The sequence below is a fragment of the Esox lucius genome, chromosome 22 (assembly GCF_011004845.1).
Source record: "Esox lucius isolate fEsoLuc1 chromosome 22, fEsoLuc1.pri, whole genome shotgun sequence".
In the NCBI taxonomy this organism is placed as follows: Eukaryota; Metazoa; Chordata; class Actinopteri; order Esociformes; family Esocidae; genus Esox; species Esox lucius.
In genome coordinates, this window is record NC_047590.1 from 8,928,216 (window position 1) to 8,946,516 (window position 18,301).

The 18,301-nt window shown below is 42.6% G+C and overlaps 1 protein-coding gene across 4 annotated transcripts in view; it reads right to left on the reverse strand.

The window, feature by feature from the left end:
* Positions 1-10,431: 10,431 nt before the first annotated feature.
* The window catches only part of zeb2b (zinc finger E-box binding homeobox 2b), a 72,886-nt gene continuing 65,016 nt past the window's right edge, over positions 10,432-18,301 (reverse strand). For 2 of the 4 annotated variants that reach the window (XM_020042352.3, XM_034289598.1), the window contains exons 8-10: positions 16,127-18,216; positions 14,228-14,330; positions 10,432-12,547 (exon numbers count right to left, since the gene is read on the reverse strand). In XM_020042352.3, the coding sequence (XP_019897911.1) occupies positions 11,970-12,547; positions 14,228-14,330; positions 16,127-18,216 (2,771 nt within the window). In that variant the 3' untranslated portion in view covers positions 10,432-11,969. Of the gene's footprint in view, positions 12,548-14,149; positions 14,331-16,126; positions 18,217-18,301 lie in introns of all 4 variants that reach the window. The other 2 variants (XM_020042351.3, XM_034289597.1) reach the window with 1 other exon arrangement.

An 18,301-nucleotide genomic window follows, 5' to 3' on the forward strand; every position in this document is an offset into this window, starting at 1 on the left:
ATTGCTGGTCATAGTGCTTACAAACGTCAAATAGGCATCAAAATGCTAAAAGATTGATTAGCAACAGATAAGCAACCACTTTAAAAGCAACCTTCTACAGGGAGAAAACATAATACTTGTTTTTACCTTAATCTTTCTCCCAAAAAGCATAGCTAACTAGCTACGTTAACACCAAATTGTTTAATTTTCATACCCAGAAGACTTGCACCAAGCTATTAGTCAACAAAACAGTGCACTAAGTTCACCAAATTTCTCACAGGGTCTCACTTGAAATGTATATTCTTGTGTTAATGCCGTGTTAATTACTAAGGCTTTCCTCAAAATGCGCATGCAGTAATCTCATACGACGGACAAACATGTTTCACTCAACCAACCAAGCCTAGATTATTATATGGGCAACCCTCTCAACCCTCTTTAGCAAAGGTATCTGCCACAGGTGAGAGAGATGAACAAAGGACTCACTGGCGATGCAACGGAAGAAGGTAGGTAGCGCTCCAAGCTAGGCTCAATGCAGTAAAAGCCACCAGGTGCTCTAACTCTCCGAGAGTGATGTGAGGGACACTAAAAAGAGTGAACGCTCGACAAAGCCGCTGTTCCAGATGGCGTACCCAGCCGTATCCTTAGAGTGTGTGCCAGACGGCTGGCAGGCGTCTTAAAAGATGTCGTCAACCTGTCCTTGTCAGAGCCTGCAGTTCCCACTTGCTTGAAGAAGACTACCGTTGTCCCTGTGCCCAAGATCACCAAGGAAATGCGTCTCAATGACAATCACCCCACTGCGCTCAACCCTTTTAATCATGAAGTGCTTCAAAAAGCATGTCATGGCCCACATCAAAGGCAGTCTGCCTGGATCACTGGACCTAATGCATTTTGCCTACCACCAGAACAGACACACAGAGGACACATACAAATCTTAAGTTGTACGACAAAACGATTTCCTGTGCAGAACAAAAGGCATTTGATATTGTGAGATGGCTAGAGCAAATGTTGTGAAGAAATTTAAAAAAAAAACATGGTCAAGTTGAAAGTAGTACATCTGATGAACACTAGTTAAATGTCACTTTCTGTCACCTAATGGAACTAGTCACATTTATATCAAAGGAAGTGATTACCATTGGTTATTCGAACCTGGACTGGGAATCACAGGAAGCAAATAGTACTAAGCAGTTCTGTGATGACCAAACCAACTCGGGACAAATTTAAAGGGGGCTATAACGTCTACATCAATTGATTATAGCAAATAATCATCCCACTTATATGAGGACAAGAGTCAAGAACACATCCAATCCCTGGTTTAATTCTGACATCTCTGTTGTTATTCATATAAGAAATGTGGTGGGGGAAAATGCTAGAAAAACTATTTCCAGCTTAGACTGGCAGGCGTTTAAGGCATTGAGAAACCTGAGTATAAAACATATAAAACATTGCGATTGCTAATGCTCTGTTGGTTAACTTGTCAGAGGTGTTCGATGTAGTAGATTACTCAGTCATACAGGAAAAGTCATGTTCATTGGGCCTGATCAAGGACACTTGCCTCTGGTTTCGAAATGTTTTAGGGACAGAACACAGATCATTGTAGCTGATGGAATTACATCTTCATGTCTTGTAGTCCAGAAAGGAGTTCCACAGGGTTCAATTTTGGGTCTGTTCTTTTATGCTGTTCTCTCCGACTACCCACATAAGACATTAAATAAACCTCAATTAGAGCTAAATAATGTTCAAATCTTAACTATACCTAAACAATCTCATAACATCACCCATTACTCACAGCACTAGCTTCTACAATGGAAAGGCTAAATCAGCTAGTGCTGATTTTGAGGTTGACAACTAACAGAGCATTCCATGGACTTGCTTTCTACTTATCTCTCTGAACTGGTCCTGCCGGACACACCTATACATCATCAGACGAAGGCGTCCTTACTGTAAGTGGAGATCCATTGTTCAGTACTGTGAAATTATTTGCCATTCCATGTGAAAGACACAGGCTCAGTTTCAAACTTTAAGGATTTCCCGAGGACTCATTTCTTCAGTAGGGTCTATGGATTCTACGTTCTGTGGATAGGACTGACCCCATTTCAGAGGGTACCTTTTTACACTGTAGCAGTTAATGTGCCAGCAAACTGGGTATCCCGAAGAGGTGTCTTAATTTGATCTGAGGAATGCTCCATCTAAATGAATCTTAGGAGGACCTGAGTCCTTGGGACACATTTTAGGGATCCCTGGCCTGGGGACTCTCTCTAGAGTCCCCCTATCAATCAATCAATCAAATGTATTTATAAAGCCCTTTTTACAACAGCAGTTGTCACAAAGTGCTTTACAGAGACACCCGGCCTTAAACCCCAAGGAGCAAACAACAGTAGTGTTGGATTTCAGTGGCTAGGAAAAACTCTCTAAGAAGGCCGAATTTTAGGAAGAAACCTAGAGAGGACCCAGGCTCAGAGGGGTGACCAGTCCTCTTCTGGCTGTGCCGGGAGAGACATTAAGAGTCCAATTACAATAATAAATAAATTTATCTGGGCCAAATCCAGAGTCTATTTGATTCTAGACTAGGTCAAAAGTATGACCAGGTGGACAAGGACAGGGACAGCAACGGGCCCCCCAAACCAGGTACTCCGCAGGTCTGGACCAGGACCTCATCTCCTAAAATTTTAAACTGGAGGAGACTGAGAAAAGTTAGAAAGTGCATTCCTCATATCCCCCAGCACAATAAAATAGCAGCTTAACACCTTGGAACTGAGACGGGGGGGTCCGGCGAGACTGTGGCCCTACCCGGGGGAGGCCCCGGACAGGGCCCAACAGGAAGGAAATCAATCCACCCACATTGCCAAGCATCAACCAAAGGGACACCCACCAACCGCAACACCCCTGAAAGAGGGCCGAGTATTGCCAGCAGCGTACAGCCCAATTGCACAAGTGCGCAACAGAGAGACAACAACAAGCCAGTGACTCTTCCCCCGAAAGGCATTGGAGTACCTTAAAGACACTGAACACAGCCCACCTGGTCATCTCTGTCCTTATTCACATGGTACCTTAAAGACACTGAACACAGCCCACCTGGTCATCTCTGTCCTTGTCCACCTGGTTGCTTCACTGGACACGAAAGTGAAGAAAGTTGGAGGAGAGGGTTTTTACAAAAGGTGCAGTAGGTCAGAATCGAACCCACAGTGCAACTGCTGCACTGAAAATAGAACATGTGCATTAATTTTATGATTCTGTGTTGTTACATTATTGGTAACACAGTCATACCTGTGGAAGTACTATGTTGTTACAGTACTGTGCTGGTTAAATGGTAATTAGGGCAATTGAATATAAAGTGTTATCGAATATTCAAATATTCTGACTTTCTGGTGTATAGATGCCTCCATCTTTCAATTTAAATTTTTGAAATCAGTTTTATTTTACTCCCCACAGTTTGATTTAAAAAAAATATTGCATCACAATATATTATTCATGTCAAATAGCTTTTCATCTTCTAAGATACAAACTTATCTGATCCTTTTAACAACTATTTATTTCATACCGAAACAGAGCTCTCCCTAGAAGCATACGACTATCTCCTGAGGACATATCTCTTAAAGAAAAGCATCATATCTTTGCATACCTATGATTTGCATATTAAAGGAATGGTAGATGAATGTTGGAAGAATTGGGCATAGCAATCTAATCATTGCCTATCTCTGACTGGAATTCTAAATTCTTATGGGTCTCCCTTCTGAGACATAACAGAAAGAAAATGCTCTTAAATTAAGAGGATCTTTTCAAGTTCATTATTCTCAAGACTATTCAAGTGCTCAGCTCACTTTTACTTGGAGCGATCAGCCTCAGTTGGTTGCATGTGGCTCAGATTCTATTTTTGACATCTCAATTGCCGAAATTAATGGATTGCCTGTCTTGAAGAAACCCTGTTGAATATAGTAAGATAAAGCATTTTGGATATATTTTGATAAACCTTTGGGATGTAGACCAAGCTTGATGAACATGTTTGAGAAATCTACAGCATTTTCAAGGAAACTTTTATCGCCATGAAGGTAACACCTGTGGTAAAATGGAAAGAAGCAAGTGTGTCTACCAGTACTATAATACGACCAGATTAACCGCATCTCAACGTCCTCTGTTAATCATTGTAAGGTCATCACAACAGAAACTGCCTTTGCAATTACAATCTATGCGGACGAAAAGTCCATAGCGTTGGCACGGACCTAAACGCATCACCCTGATCAAGCTGGCACACCATTGATTCATGTGCCCCATGGGTATGGATGCCACACACAATACATAGGCAGGACAGGAATCGTGGATGCCTCCTCGCCAAAAGTGACTGACCATGGCTCTAATGGGTCACTACAGACATGGGTGTCACTGGCTTTACTGCCACTCCGTGTACAGTCACCTTGACCCATCCCGAGTCTGACCCAGTTCTCCAGTCAATCCACCCATCCGCACAGGCTAGCGTAGCTTTCCACAACGTCATCCCCAATTGGGCCTGACACTTGCAGAGGTCACCGGTGATGCAATCCCACCACAGGGCTAATTAGAATAAAGCCTTCATAGGAGATCAGATGAAGTGTTTCCCCCCATTATTAAAGTGGTATCAGGGGAGACAGCAGATTGAAGCTCCTCTCATCACTTAAATGAACTCTACAGACACTTTGTAGAAGACACTCTACAAACTTCCCTTCTGTCCATTCATTGACCAACTTCAGTTTGGGAGACGTCTTCTTGCACAGACAGTAGCCCGAAGAGACATTGTGTACATGATTAAATTCAACGGTCACAATAATTCATCTAATTAAGCAACATTGCTAATTGGGAATCTATTTACACAGATACCATGTTGGTATCTTGTCCAAACAATGTGGATACGAGGGAACATCTAAAAAGCAACAACACCTCTCCTTAGGTGAAGTCCCTCCAGCGTAAGTCAGCGTGTTTCATTTGGATCTCCACCATGGCGGTGACACAGGCCTTTAGTGTGCCCTTCACTGTGTAAATGTGTCCATTTGAAGTCGCCGGCGCAGGCAGAGGGCTGCGGAGCATCGCTCCTCCTCATGCGGATCCCATTACAAGTGCTTCCTGGAAGGTTGTCTCTCATATTACACACGGGGCAGAGGTGGAGAGTTTACAGAAAAGGCACGGCTTTGTTACACACGGAACAATCGCAGCCACAGCAGTGCAACCTGGTCACTGCAGATAGCCAGCGGCTTCTAAGATAGATCACTCCACCTACATGCCCCTGGTGTCCCCGCTGTACAGCAGAGAGCAGCGAAGCAGAAACTCTCTTCCCAACTTTCTTCCTGTTCTACTTGACTCCGGCGTTAACAGAAGCGGAATAATTTATTTTTTCAGCTGGTGTTTTAGAACGGTTCAGGGTTAAATCAAATCTCTGGCGTGAGAGGTCTCTGGGATTCACAAACTCTGGTTTTAATGAAGTAAAAACAACACCCACACAGCTTTTCCTGACCAAATTTGGAGATGATTACAAGTGAGAAAAACCAAGGGGGGTCTGGCTTTCTGTCAAATCAATTCTTCTTCTTCCTCTTCTTCATCCTTTTCTTCTTCTCCTCCTCCACATTTATTTCTACGTTAACGTAATGGTGTATGCTCAAATCAACAAGGAAGTCTCATTTACTGTACAACATTGGAGATACGTAAAATATACTGCATGTACAGCCTCAACATCAGAACCTGTTTGAAAGAATTGGTCAAGCAGTACCTAGATACACAATTTATATTTGCTAGAGCTTTTGCGTCTACCCAGAACAAACCTTATATTAATATTTTAATATCATTCTCATGGGTTTCTTACATATCCTGACAAACAAATTATAGAATGAATTCCTTAACATAGATACAGTTCAGCCACATTAAATGACATGCAAATTGAGTATGCATAATATTATGCCCAGTGAATAAGCTAGTAATACAGCCTGAAAACCTGCTTTTTAGAGTGAAAATGTTAACACTTTAACAATACAATTTTTGTTATGTTACGTAATACGTAACAACCTATGATTGAATAATACTTTTTACTACAGTAATTGATCTCCTAAAGGGGAGGCAACTTTAAATGTTATACAGATTAATGTTGCAAACCAGAAGAATGACGGATAACACTTTTGTTTTGCCATTTTAGCAGCATAAGTCAAGAATCATTACACTTCAAAAGTGCAGGCCTTACACTAAAGCTAATCATTAAATAATTCTCTGAAAAGAAATATACCTAATTATAGGGAGCCAAATTCATATTATGGATGTTTCTTACTTATAGGGCTGAGTGCTAGGAAATACACATTATCCACTGGGGATTATTACCCGACTAGAGTCACCAGCCCTGCCACATTTTGTATTACCAGCCAGGTTTGTTTCACTGACATCCGTGGATGATGGCTGAAATGAATTCCTTTGAGAACAGGAATCACATGCTTTCATGAAGAGGACACTGTCCCAATCTAGAAAATGAAAGTAAGACACAGACACTGCCTTTGCAAGACGGGCGTTTTAGTTAATAAAGTGGCTTTTCGGGCTGTCTCCGTCACAAAGTACATCAATCTCTTCTGTTAAAACATTACATGATGGCTAATGTTACTTCATAATTGGCCACTGTTGTATGTCGACTCCATCACTTCATCATGGTCTCCTCAAATTGAAGAATGTGCTCAAAAGACATTTTATTGAAGACACTGACAAACTAGTTGTATCAGATAACCACTTCAAGTTACAAAATAGATGATATTAGGCCTGAGTGTCAATACTAGCATGCACACCAAATACATGAATTAAATGATACTCACGAAAACTGCCTTATCTCAAAACTATTTGTCATATTCCTTCCTTCTCCTCAAGATATTAAGCTATTTAATTACAGTTAAGAGCATTAAGGAGTGATTTTAAGTATAATTTGCAGTTCATGAACTGTTTTTAAAAATTACACTTAATATAATTAACTGCTGTCATTAGGCCTAATCCCGGAGGGAAAGGAGTGAATGCTTGCTTTAAGAAATTACATATACCTAAAACGGCATTCATTTCAATCCAACAAAAAGGTCTGCGCCGCAAAAGGTTTGGCTCTCTCAATGGCATAATTATCTATTTTCACTGTGTGTAGTGTAAAAACAGTGCTAAGTCTATTAACTCAGACGCTTATTCACCGTGCATAATCATATACCTACCATGTACTAACCTCATAAATTAATTGGCAATGGCCTCTTCAGAGCCAGCGCTAAACGTTGTGTGGGGGTTATAGGCCATACGAACATCTGAGCGTCAATCATTCCAGCTATTAACAATATCCTGTTTACTATAATTCAAGCTGTGTTTAAATGATACCTTGACATCAGAAAGGAGGACAAGAAGACAATGTGTCTTGGGAGAGTTAAATAACTACACGAAACCAATACTTTGAATTACATCTTCCTTTTGGGTCTGGTGGTGAAGTATCTAATTAAAATAGAGATATTTTCCTGTCAAAAACAGTGGGGACCATGTTTAATTAAGTCAAGAGGACAGTAACATATTAGTGATATGAAAGTCTAAGCAGTCATCCACCATTTGCGTGATGTCTTTCATAAAAAATGCATGTGCCCATCTTGAAAGGATCCCTATAATTCGTGAAGGGCCTTCGCGTGCCTGTGAAAATATCCCTTGTAAAGTTTCGTATTGAAACCACGGAAGATAATAGCGGCTTTTCGCAAAAACACAAACAGTACAGTCTTATCACCCAGATGAATAAGAGCTGAGGTGATTAACGTACCCACTGATAAGGTTAAGGAGGTGTCACTTTGTCTCGGCCCGACCGTTTTAATCACCTCGGAATCATCCTATCCTCCTGTCCTATGGCGTCTTAGACGACCGTTGACGTCGGCCATAACTGACCAGTAATTTGAATAGATGTGATTACACCTACACCGGCATGCTGGGCCGTAGCGCGAATTAAGCTCCCCTAGAAATGTGTACTGAGTGATGTTCCCTGTACCCAGCTGAGGCCCTGCAGTCACAGCCATGATCCAGCATTCTAATCACCCGTCAGCCAAAGCCGCTGTTGCTTCGCATTAGAATCTGTGTTTGTGCATATCAAAGATTCCACAAACGCGTTGGCAAAACACATAATCACTTTTGCCTTCCGAGAGAGGGTGAGAGAGAGGGAGAGAGGGAGAGAAATGAAGGGGTGGGGGTTATTCAGGGGTGAAAGGGTGGATAAACTGTCCACGCTGATTGCAAGAAAATAAAGACATACAAAGACACGGGGAAGAGAAACTCTCCGTTGAAGTCTCCGTTTGTCTTGCGACAACGCTGCGCCTGGCTTCATAGGCCGAGGGAGGGGATGGAGCTAGCCATCATAACATTGCTTAAATAGTCTATGTACTCTTCTTTTCCCGCCATGCCTCCTATCCAGTCCAAGCCAAACTCGGTTCGGTTGTGAGGTAGCGTGTTAAATGCATGATAATAAAAGTCCATGCTGGAGTCTTTGCCCCCCGCTCCACACACACACACACACAGATTTTGGGAACCTTGTTGTCTTTGTGACCTCCTCAGCTCGCCAGCCTCCTCCACGCTCCGCACCTGTTGCATTAGAAGGGAGGCCAGATGAGGACCTCTGAGAACCGCTCAGCCGAAAGTAACGGCACTCATTCATTCTGATTCCTTGGAAATCAATGCGTGAGATCATGTTGAAATATATTACCTCTTTATATGGTAAAGACTGGTGATTGTGATTGGTAAATATTAAAACATTCACCGTCGAATGAATGTGTGTGTGGTTGTCTTTCCAACAGCTCTTTTCACTACAATCTGGTATTTTTACACCACAATCAGTGTTTTTCGGATATTCACCGCAGATGGTGAGGCCATTCATGAAAGTACTGAACTCCTCAGTTTTCCACCATTCTCAGCAAGGCAACAGAGCAGAAACTTGACGAGAGACGCTGCCCTCCAATAAGGATATGGATCCGTTTGGGGGATTTTCTTTTATTGTCATCATCATTTTTAGTCAGTTTTTTTGTCCCACCACTGGCACAGTACCCCACCACCTGCTGTCGGCTTCTTTCTGCTTGGGCCAGACTGAACAGCTAACAGCTGGCTGCTCTTCTGACACTCTGATTGGCTAATCCCTACTGGTCACTTGCGCTTCTCCTGCCTGCTTGTCATTGAACTTTCTCTCTCCCAGTGCCAGGTCTGGGCCTCCTTCACAGGGGCCGTCCTTCATTCGCCCTGAGAATGATTCGGGCAGCATATGGGAATATGTAAATAATTTAATGAGGTCAAAAGTGTGAGCTCTCTTTTCTACCTCTTTCACCCTGGATACAAATTTTCCTGGATCTTATATTCTTGTATCTGCCGATTTTTTATTACATTTTTCAAACTGTTTTGGAAAGGCTTTGAAAAAAGTTTGGGTAATAAGTAGACATATCTTATCCTACATTCAGGTTCCATTGTGCTGTGTGTACATTTTGTTTGGTACAATGGTAAAACCTATATTCACTTTTATTTTCGTCTTTTTGTTATAGAGCTTGTAACCGCAACAGCAAGCCAATGACAACCTTAAATCATGTTACTCGTAACGCTTGAAAATATGAATGGAAGTAATGGTGCACACTGAAGGCCAAATACTCCGTTAAAATGTGAGTTTAAACATAAAACCTGTAATGAATCATCAGAATTCATGTTCCAACCACATGTCAGATCAGACCAAACAAATGGTAAAAAGACAATAGTTACAGATTAACTTTACTCTGACACATTAGTCTTGCTCAACTATGTGATTTCAAATGTTTTAAAAGGAAACTGGTACATACTTTTATTTGATTACTGTGGTGTCAAGTACAAGTACACCTTAAATCCAATCACAATCTCACTTATTGAGATGCAGAAAGGTATCAGCATGTTTCATAGAACAGTCCACCTGGAGTGTTCTGTCCCTGAAGGCATCTCATGCTTACCTCTGGTCTCTGTTGACGTTCTGCATTCCTTACCGCGTCTCCCAACAGTTTACAGGACATATTCAAATTCAATGGCTAATCATTTTAAGTCCTCCCCTTTTATCTATGAGAGAGCACCAAATGATCAGATGGCATCAGGATCAATATGAAAACTGGAATATGCAAAGCATGTTCTGTGTTTGGCATTGCTCAACCTTTTCCCTTTCATCTGAGCCTTTTGATGTTACTTTGGATCTGCATATGCAGTGTGAGCGATTAATAGCTATAAGCATCTTCAGACGAAAGTACTTTTCAGCCAGCGTCCACCTTTCATTTTAATGACTTCACTTTTTGAATTAAATAATGAATTAATGTGTGAAACAGAAAACTAAAAACAATTTGGGAAAAATCTGGTGCTGTGACTTTCAGACAAGTCCTTTTCTGAGTTATAGGCATAGTTGGGCACTTCTCTGGCACTGACACGAAAGCATAAAAAATAAATTAGAACAAGACGTTTGTGTTCTGTAATTTGGCTACTTTTATTCGAGCATGTTCATTTCCAAGAGAAATTACAAATTAAAAATTCAATAATACTTTTACAAAGACATTTCAGGAAAGATTTTCTTCAGTCATGGTATCATACATTGTATCTTAACAGTCCCTCTTCATTTTTTTTTAGCAAAAAAAAAAACAAGATGAAGAAAGTGGAATTCTTTTCAGTCGAAAATACAGTGTTTTCACAATATTGTATAAAAGTTCCCAAATTTGGAATTTCCAGTAATTGGAAAGTAAAGGAAATAAAACAAAATAATAAAGTTGAAAATTCGCATTTCACAATTAATGTTTCAAAACACAATAAATGCTCTCTTTACGTAAAATTTGCCCCAATGATCAACGCCAAGTTCCTTTTTACTAAAATATATCTATATATTGAAGAACTATAATACTGTACACTACAGTATGAAATAAATAAAATTAGGAAATATAAAATGGGCCACATAAATAAAATGTTATTTAACCTACAATTAAAATGAATGCAATTTTGCTGTTTAAAAAAAGGGTTTGGTGTAACACTGACAAAAGTTAATGAAAAAAAAAAAATACAACCCTGAAAATTGCACAGACATATTAAAACTAAGGAACTGCTGCCTATACTAATACTGACATGGGTGCTTCAAAGAACAAGGTGAACTATTTCTTAATACCGAAGCTGGTGAAGAAGTGACACATGTCACCTTCCTTTTACACAATACAAGGATGGCACTTGCAGAAACAGACAGATTAAAATGTTTGCATATAAGGCTTTTTCTTCTCAAAAAACACCTTACAAAGGCTTTCTCCTTCATTGTTCACGTCACCCTTCCATCTTTAATTGTCGAACCGTTTATCCCTTCATTTCAAGGACTCTTTAAGACTTAAATATCTTAAAATCAAACAGGTAATATCTGTTAAGATCCTTCACATAAAGAATTTCTGAGGCCTAAAACTGTGTGGCTAGCTGGCCTGACAACAGGGCAAAAGTATAGACAACACATTAAGTGAAAGATAAGTAATAATACTGATGAACTGTAGTGTGGACACTACTGCTTTTTTCAACACTGTATAAATATATACATAGGCAATACTTTTTTATTATTTTGTAGTGATTATAGTAGCGGAGTGCAATTTGTACAAGTCACTAGTTTGTGCTATAAATACTATGGAACACAGGGTTTTTAGGATGTTAGCACCACACATATTTTTAGGCCTTAATACTGTACAATTTTTTAAATGTATTACTTTATTCATTTTTAATTTTTGCATAATGCAGCCTCTTACACGATTCCCTCACCAATCCCCAGCTCACCCACCCCAGCCCAATCAAAACTTCAAATCAATGTCTCCTTTGGCAGACACAACCACCCGCCCCCCCCCAGGAGTCCTCCGATACAAAGCTTCCTAGAAGCTTCAGGCACGTGCATGTACAGCTTCAACACAGCAGTGTGTTGGAAAAACCAAGCGGTAACAACACTGAACAGAAAAAGTAAGATGGGAAGCTTTTGAAATGCAGTAGTTTTATTACATGCCGTCCTCCATATTGTCCTCGTGATCCGATTTGGTTTCTGTTTTCCCGTCCAATGAGCTATCGTCCATCGAGTGCTCCCCGTTCTCCTCCTCGTCCCTCAACGTGTCCGGATCAGTGTCCATGCTCTTGTTCTCGCTCTCCTCTTCCTCCTCCTCAAAGTCCTCTTCCCTGCGTCCTATCTTGGCGTACGTTCCCTCCACTTCCTTCTGACGATCTCTCATTCCTCCGTTCATCCCTCCGTCCCTCAGAATGCCCTCGCGGTCCTCCAGGCCAGGGTAGCCCTGAGGAGTCATGCCCTGTAAGTAGGCCCGGCTCATTAGTAGCTCAGTGGGCTCTAAATGACCCTTTTCCCTGGCCTCTCTCTCGGCCGCCTCCCTCTCCTCGGCCTCCCTCTTGCAGTAGGAGTAGCGGTGGTTCATGTGCTGGGAGTAGGAGCCCGAGTGGGAGAAGCGCTTCCCGCACTTGTCACATTGGTACGGCTTCTCGCCCGAGTGCAGTCGTGAGTGTTCAATAAGGTGGTGCTTGTGTTTGAACGCCTTCTTGCAGATCTGACACTGGTGCGGGCGTTTACCTGAGAGAGATGGGAGGGAGAGGAGAGGAAAGCGTGAGTTTCATGGCTGGCGACTTCGTTGCTGCATCTCACGTAAATTATAATTAAAAAAAATAAAAAAAACATCAAGAGGAGAACAAACACAAACTAAAAAGTCGATTTTGATGATTCAAATGGGTATGGGCAACATGACGTGTATCGGTACTGTGCCAATTCCCAAGTTTGTTTATTCCAAAGGAGAAGATACTAGAAGCTCAAAGGGAACACAGTGACTGCCTGCGCATGCATTCATTTATATGTTTACATTATGAAATTCCCCCCCCCTATCGTTAAAGCGTGGAGGACCAGAATCACAAAACACTTATTTTCGGCATGAGTGCCACACTGATGACGCAACATAAATAAACCAAACTAAACAAACAGAAAGCTGTGTCAAAGAAATAAACAAACACAAGATGAAAATTGAACAAGAGAACTCGTTTAGCTACCCGGATCATCTCAGAATTGCTATGCGCCTCTGTCCCTCAATTATTTTAGGAGTCACAGTGAGTCAGTCATCTCTGCTCCACTCTGTTCATAGGACGGGATTCTCTGAATGCAAAAGTGTCCGAAAGGGAAACTCAAGCAGCCCTACATTGATGGAGTACGATTTCATTACATAATGCTACCATCGTCTGGCTAAATAAAAACTCCCCCGGTAGCCGGCAATGGTCGCGGCGCATATGCCCGGGCGGGGAGTCTCAACTCCTTTCGCATTTACTACACCTCAGCACATCCAGGAGTACAGCATTCTGACACAAATCACAAGACAGTTTCTCCTTTGGCATTCAATTCAGCTGTTGACACCCCGTGCGCCGCTAAAAATACAGACACACGCGAAAACAGCTGGGCAACTACTAGCCGCAAATAGCCGTGGGACGCCTTCAAGACCTTCCACGGCTTCCATACTGGCAGCACCTACGCCCTCCTACTGCTAGCACCGCTGAGCACAGGAGGACAAGACGCAGTCTGCGCAAAACCTTCTCCTCCGCTCAGCTGTGCAGCACGAGGGGGGACGTGTGTACCGAATGACGCAACGTAGTGAAAGAGTGCCATTGTGAGAGGTGCAAGACTTTCATTGTCATCAGCACAATGTTCAATGGGCTGAACCGATATATCGCGCATCCGAGTGATAGCCAATGTTGGCCCGGTCAGGTGATATGGGGTTATACGTGGGTTCGTGTGTGGGAGCTGTCCGCGTGGTCTGGAGTGTTCTGCAGATCATAATAAGCTCAATGAAGTAGGAGGCGATGAATATGATTAGAAATGGCCACGGGTGACCTTATGACCTTATAAGAAAATAGCACAACATTTATGTAGATGCTTTCTACCCCCCCGAGACTTTGATTTAAGTGTGGAGTTAATATTGCCAGAGAAAAGGATTTCTGGCGTAACCCTGACAATGCAATTTCTTGCTCACCCCTGTGAAGAAACAAGTTAGGACTTGATTTACATACAACTGTCAAATAACCAAACAAGATAGAAGTGGGGAGCGAAAAAAATAAATAATGAAAGGGTTTAGTAACACAAAACATTAAAAATAAAAACAATGGGGGAAAATAAGTGTTCCAGAACAGTATATACCTGTGTGCTCATATTTGTGTCTTAGGAGGGAACTGCTCTTCTGGAATGTTTTGTCGCACAAGTCACACGCGTACATACCACTTTCTGTCTTCTTTATCTTCTTCCGGGACAGACAGGAGTCTGAGTCTGTCATGTCTTCCAGTCCTGACATATAACCTGCTGTTCCGTCTAGTAGCTCCCCCTATGAAAAATAAACAACTCAATCAACCGTGACGTCGGCCTGAAGAAAATACGAGTTTCCCATTCTATCGAAGACCGAACTGTGAAGGTAAAGGGACAGTTACATTTTTTGTATAAGCTAGTTGAAAAAAGGACGCTGGGTTGTCTGTGAGCTCACATCGGATGCGACACGTCGGCCTTCTTCATGGCCTCAACAAGGTTTTTCAGATTATTATTGAACAATTAGTGTTCATCTGGGTGTGGGATCTAGGACATCCTATCAGCCAATTAGGGCTGTGTTTGCAAACACATTGCTTTTGCCCATGTGATCAGACTCAGCGTTTCATTGGCCCAAAGGTATCTCTGGTTAATAAATGATTCAAATATATGTTGGATACACAGATATGTATTAGGCGTTAAGTTTAAAATAATAAATAAAATAAAATTGCAAACTGCGTTATTTTAATCAGGCAAATAATCTAGCATATTCTTAAAAGCACATTATTCAATGTATTGCATTGCAAAAAATATAAAAGGCTGACTATACTATAACTGTCTTCAATACACTCTGATTCTAACCCGTCTTCTATTTCTTTCTCCATATTTATATTTAAATTAAAATGCGGTTTAATTTTATACATAAAAGACTGTTAATTCTATATTTATCTGTTCTTTATAAGGGAAGATTAACCCGATAGGCTTAAACTTCATATTCAAAAAATATTATTACATTAGAATGTCATAATAACAAGACAAAACCCTTTGCAGGGCATACTGGCATATTCTTCTAATTTCCAACTCACAATGATTAAATCAAGAGGTGCTCTAAATGACCGATATTGAGGACCAGTGCTCTCATTAAGAAGTGCTTGCTCGGTTCTGACAATAATTCCTTTGCCAGGGACATTTTCTTTCTTACACTGTTTTTAAAGAACAGAGCACTATCATCCCGCAATCAATTTGAGCTAAATGCCCGTAGCTGTATTTTTAAAATCTAATTTAATAACTTAGAATAGGAAACATTATTAATACTTTTTATCAAAATGGTTCCCTCTATGTTAAACAGCCCTCAGCATTCAGCGGTAATGAACACGAAGCCTGTGCATTATTAATCTGCACGTAGAAACTCATTTTGGCTTAGGAGAGCTACTTTCCTTTAAGACAGAATACAAGAAAGTGGAGTTAGATCATCTGTGCTGTGGGTAGCTCCAGGGCTAACCCTTACCCCTTTGTAAAGACATTGTACAACACTTCACTCACATAATTCACAATTCACACACACACACACACACACACACACACACACATACAGACACACACAGACATACACAGACACACACACACACACAAACTAAATGGGCTGCGACGGATTGATTTTTAAAAGGTACATAGTTTATATTTTACTCTGGAGTAGACTACACCGAACAGCTGGAGACGTGACGCTGCCTGCACTCCACAGTAAGGACAATTCACCACGGAGTTTGGCAACAACCGAATCCCCGACATCATAACTTCCTCTGAAACACCAATTATACGCTGATATTGCTAATGATCCCTGCTTAGAGAACTGAACCACTCCAGGCTCGTTTGACAGCTGGTTATCAACCTGACTTGTGTTTTATGCCTAGTTCAGTGTTCTGCAGGTAAGCGTTTGAGCTCATTTACAGACTCTTGAGCACTTGTTAATTAGTGGCACAATGGGCAGATCATTTCAGAGAATCTGAGAGGTGAGAGGACGAGAAATATACAGTGAGAGAAAGAGAGAGAGAGAGAGAGAGAGAGAGAGGAAAAAGAAAACTAAACCACAAATCTATTTACCTGGAAACCTGGCTTTCGCTGGTATTTCCTCCTCTGCTGCTGTTGCATCTCAGCAAAGGTAGCTGCTCCTGTTGCATAAGTGTAGGCCATGTGTGGCAGGAAGCCCATCTGATCCAGCCCTGGGTAGGGCCTGAGCCCGGGGATGCTGGCCTGCATCGGAGGCATGAAGGTGGCGGGCGGGAACGCGCTGTGAGGCGGCAGTGACGTGTACATGGGCTTGGCACCGAAGGGGTTCATCCCGAACAAGGGACTAGTGCTTTTGTTGAGGTCTCCATTGTGGTGGTTCTGGCCCCCCCTGGCTTCGAACTCCTTCTTGAGATAGGCCAGGTTCAGAGGCTCCTCGAAGTGCTCCCGCGGGGAAGGAACACCGGAGCGGTCGTGGTGGCCGATGCTGTTCAGTTTGGGCCCGCTCCTCATGGTCACGGCGTGTTTGGGCTCCCGCACAGGCTTCGGCAGCGACAGGTCAAGTGGTTGTTCAGACTGGTTGGTGTTGAGGTTGAGGCCGAGGTTCAGGTCCTCAGACGTCAAGCTGTTCGGAGTGTACGAGCTAGCGTGGGAGTTTTTGGAAGATGTGGAGGAGAGGTTTAACGGGGAAGGCGTGTTGCTCCTCGAGTGGTGGTCCAGTTTGGAGTGGTCGCCCGTGTGCTTGGTGTGTCCGCTGAATGTGTTGGCTTTCATGAGTCTGTGTTGGTTCTCACAGTTGTTGACATTGTTTTGGAGCTCTGTAATGGAGGGGGATGTTATATGGTGGTCGCGGTCACGGTCAGCAGACTTGATCATGGACACCGGGGATCTCGCTGCCATCAAGTCTTTAGTGTGGTTGTGGTTGTTCGCAGCCAGAACCAGATCTGAATGGTTGTTGCGTTGTTGTTCTAGTGGTGGAGTTCTTGGGTTGCCATACTGGTAAACTTTCCTCTGCTCAAACCACTCCTTAACAAATTCCTGAGGAAGGCCAACCGCTATGGATATCTTTAGAAGTTCCTCTGAATTGGGCTCCATGTTCATAGCAAAGTAGGCCTTGAGCACTGACATGTGGTCCTTGTAAGGGTTGATTGGACTTTTCTCTGACAGCATGGAGGAGAGCAGGAGGGCATGCTTCTCCGTAAACATACCCTGTTTGGTGGGCATTAGGTTCTCGCTAGGCTGTAGAACTGCCTTGATTTCCTCGTTCATTTTGCACAGGTAACGTTCATGCTGATGCAGTGGAATTGGACCTGGGAAGGTTTCTTTGCAGTACTGGCAAGCGAAGGGTGTAAACATAATGTGGTTTTCATGCATCTTCTCCTCTGTACCTAAATCTAGCATGTGGTTGGATTTCTCTCGTTTAATATTGCTTATTTGTCTCTTTGAGTCCGTGGTCAAGCTCTGGAGGCAGGCTTTGGCTTCATTGACTTTTTCCAATGTATAGTCGATTATGCTTTTAGTGGCTCCGTTATGACTTACCACTGGGAGACCAATCTGGTGGCCCCCGTGTGACGTCAATCCCTGTTTCTGCTCCTCAATCTGGTTCCCCAGCTCCTTCATGTAAGCCTTGAGCTTGGAGATCTCCTCCGGTTTGCAGTCCATCTTCTGCCTGCACACAGTGTTGTCCACGATTTGGAGCACCTTCTGCACCTCGCTCAGGTTGTTGCTCAGGGCCGGGTAGCCCAGGAGCTGTTGCTCAATCCCCATTCCCATGTGGTGCATGGGGCTCTGGGCTGAGCCGTGTATCCCGAGCGGGCTTCCGTTTCCCCCCATTCCTCCATTCATGAAGGGCCCAGGTCCGCCGAAGCCGTGGGAGGCCATCATGAGCTTGTAGTCATTGAAGTCCAGAGGCTCTGCCTTGATGTTCAGGTGGTGGTTGCTGTGGTCTTGATGGTGTCCCGTGGGCTTGCTGTTTCCGTTCTCCAGCTTGTGCCTCAGCTGGTTGATGGCAGTGTTAGTGGGGGAGGAGGAAGCCGATGTCGGGGAGGAGCCTGTCTTCATGTTGTTGCGCATCCTGCCATTGACCGCTATCAGTCCGATGCACTTCTTGCTGCTGATGTGGGAGCTGTAGGACCCTGAGTGGGAGAAGCGTTTCTTGCAGTTGGGGCACTCGTATGGTTTTTCGCCTGAAAATGAACAACAACAAATGCATTTTAAAATAAGCGCCATTTTTCTTTTTAAGATGTACCATACATTTTTTGGGCTGTAAGA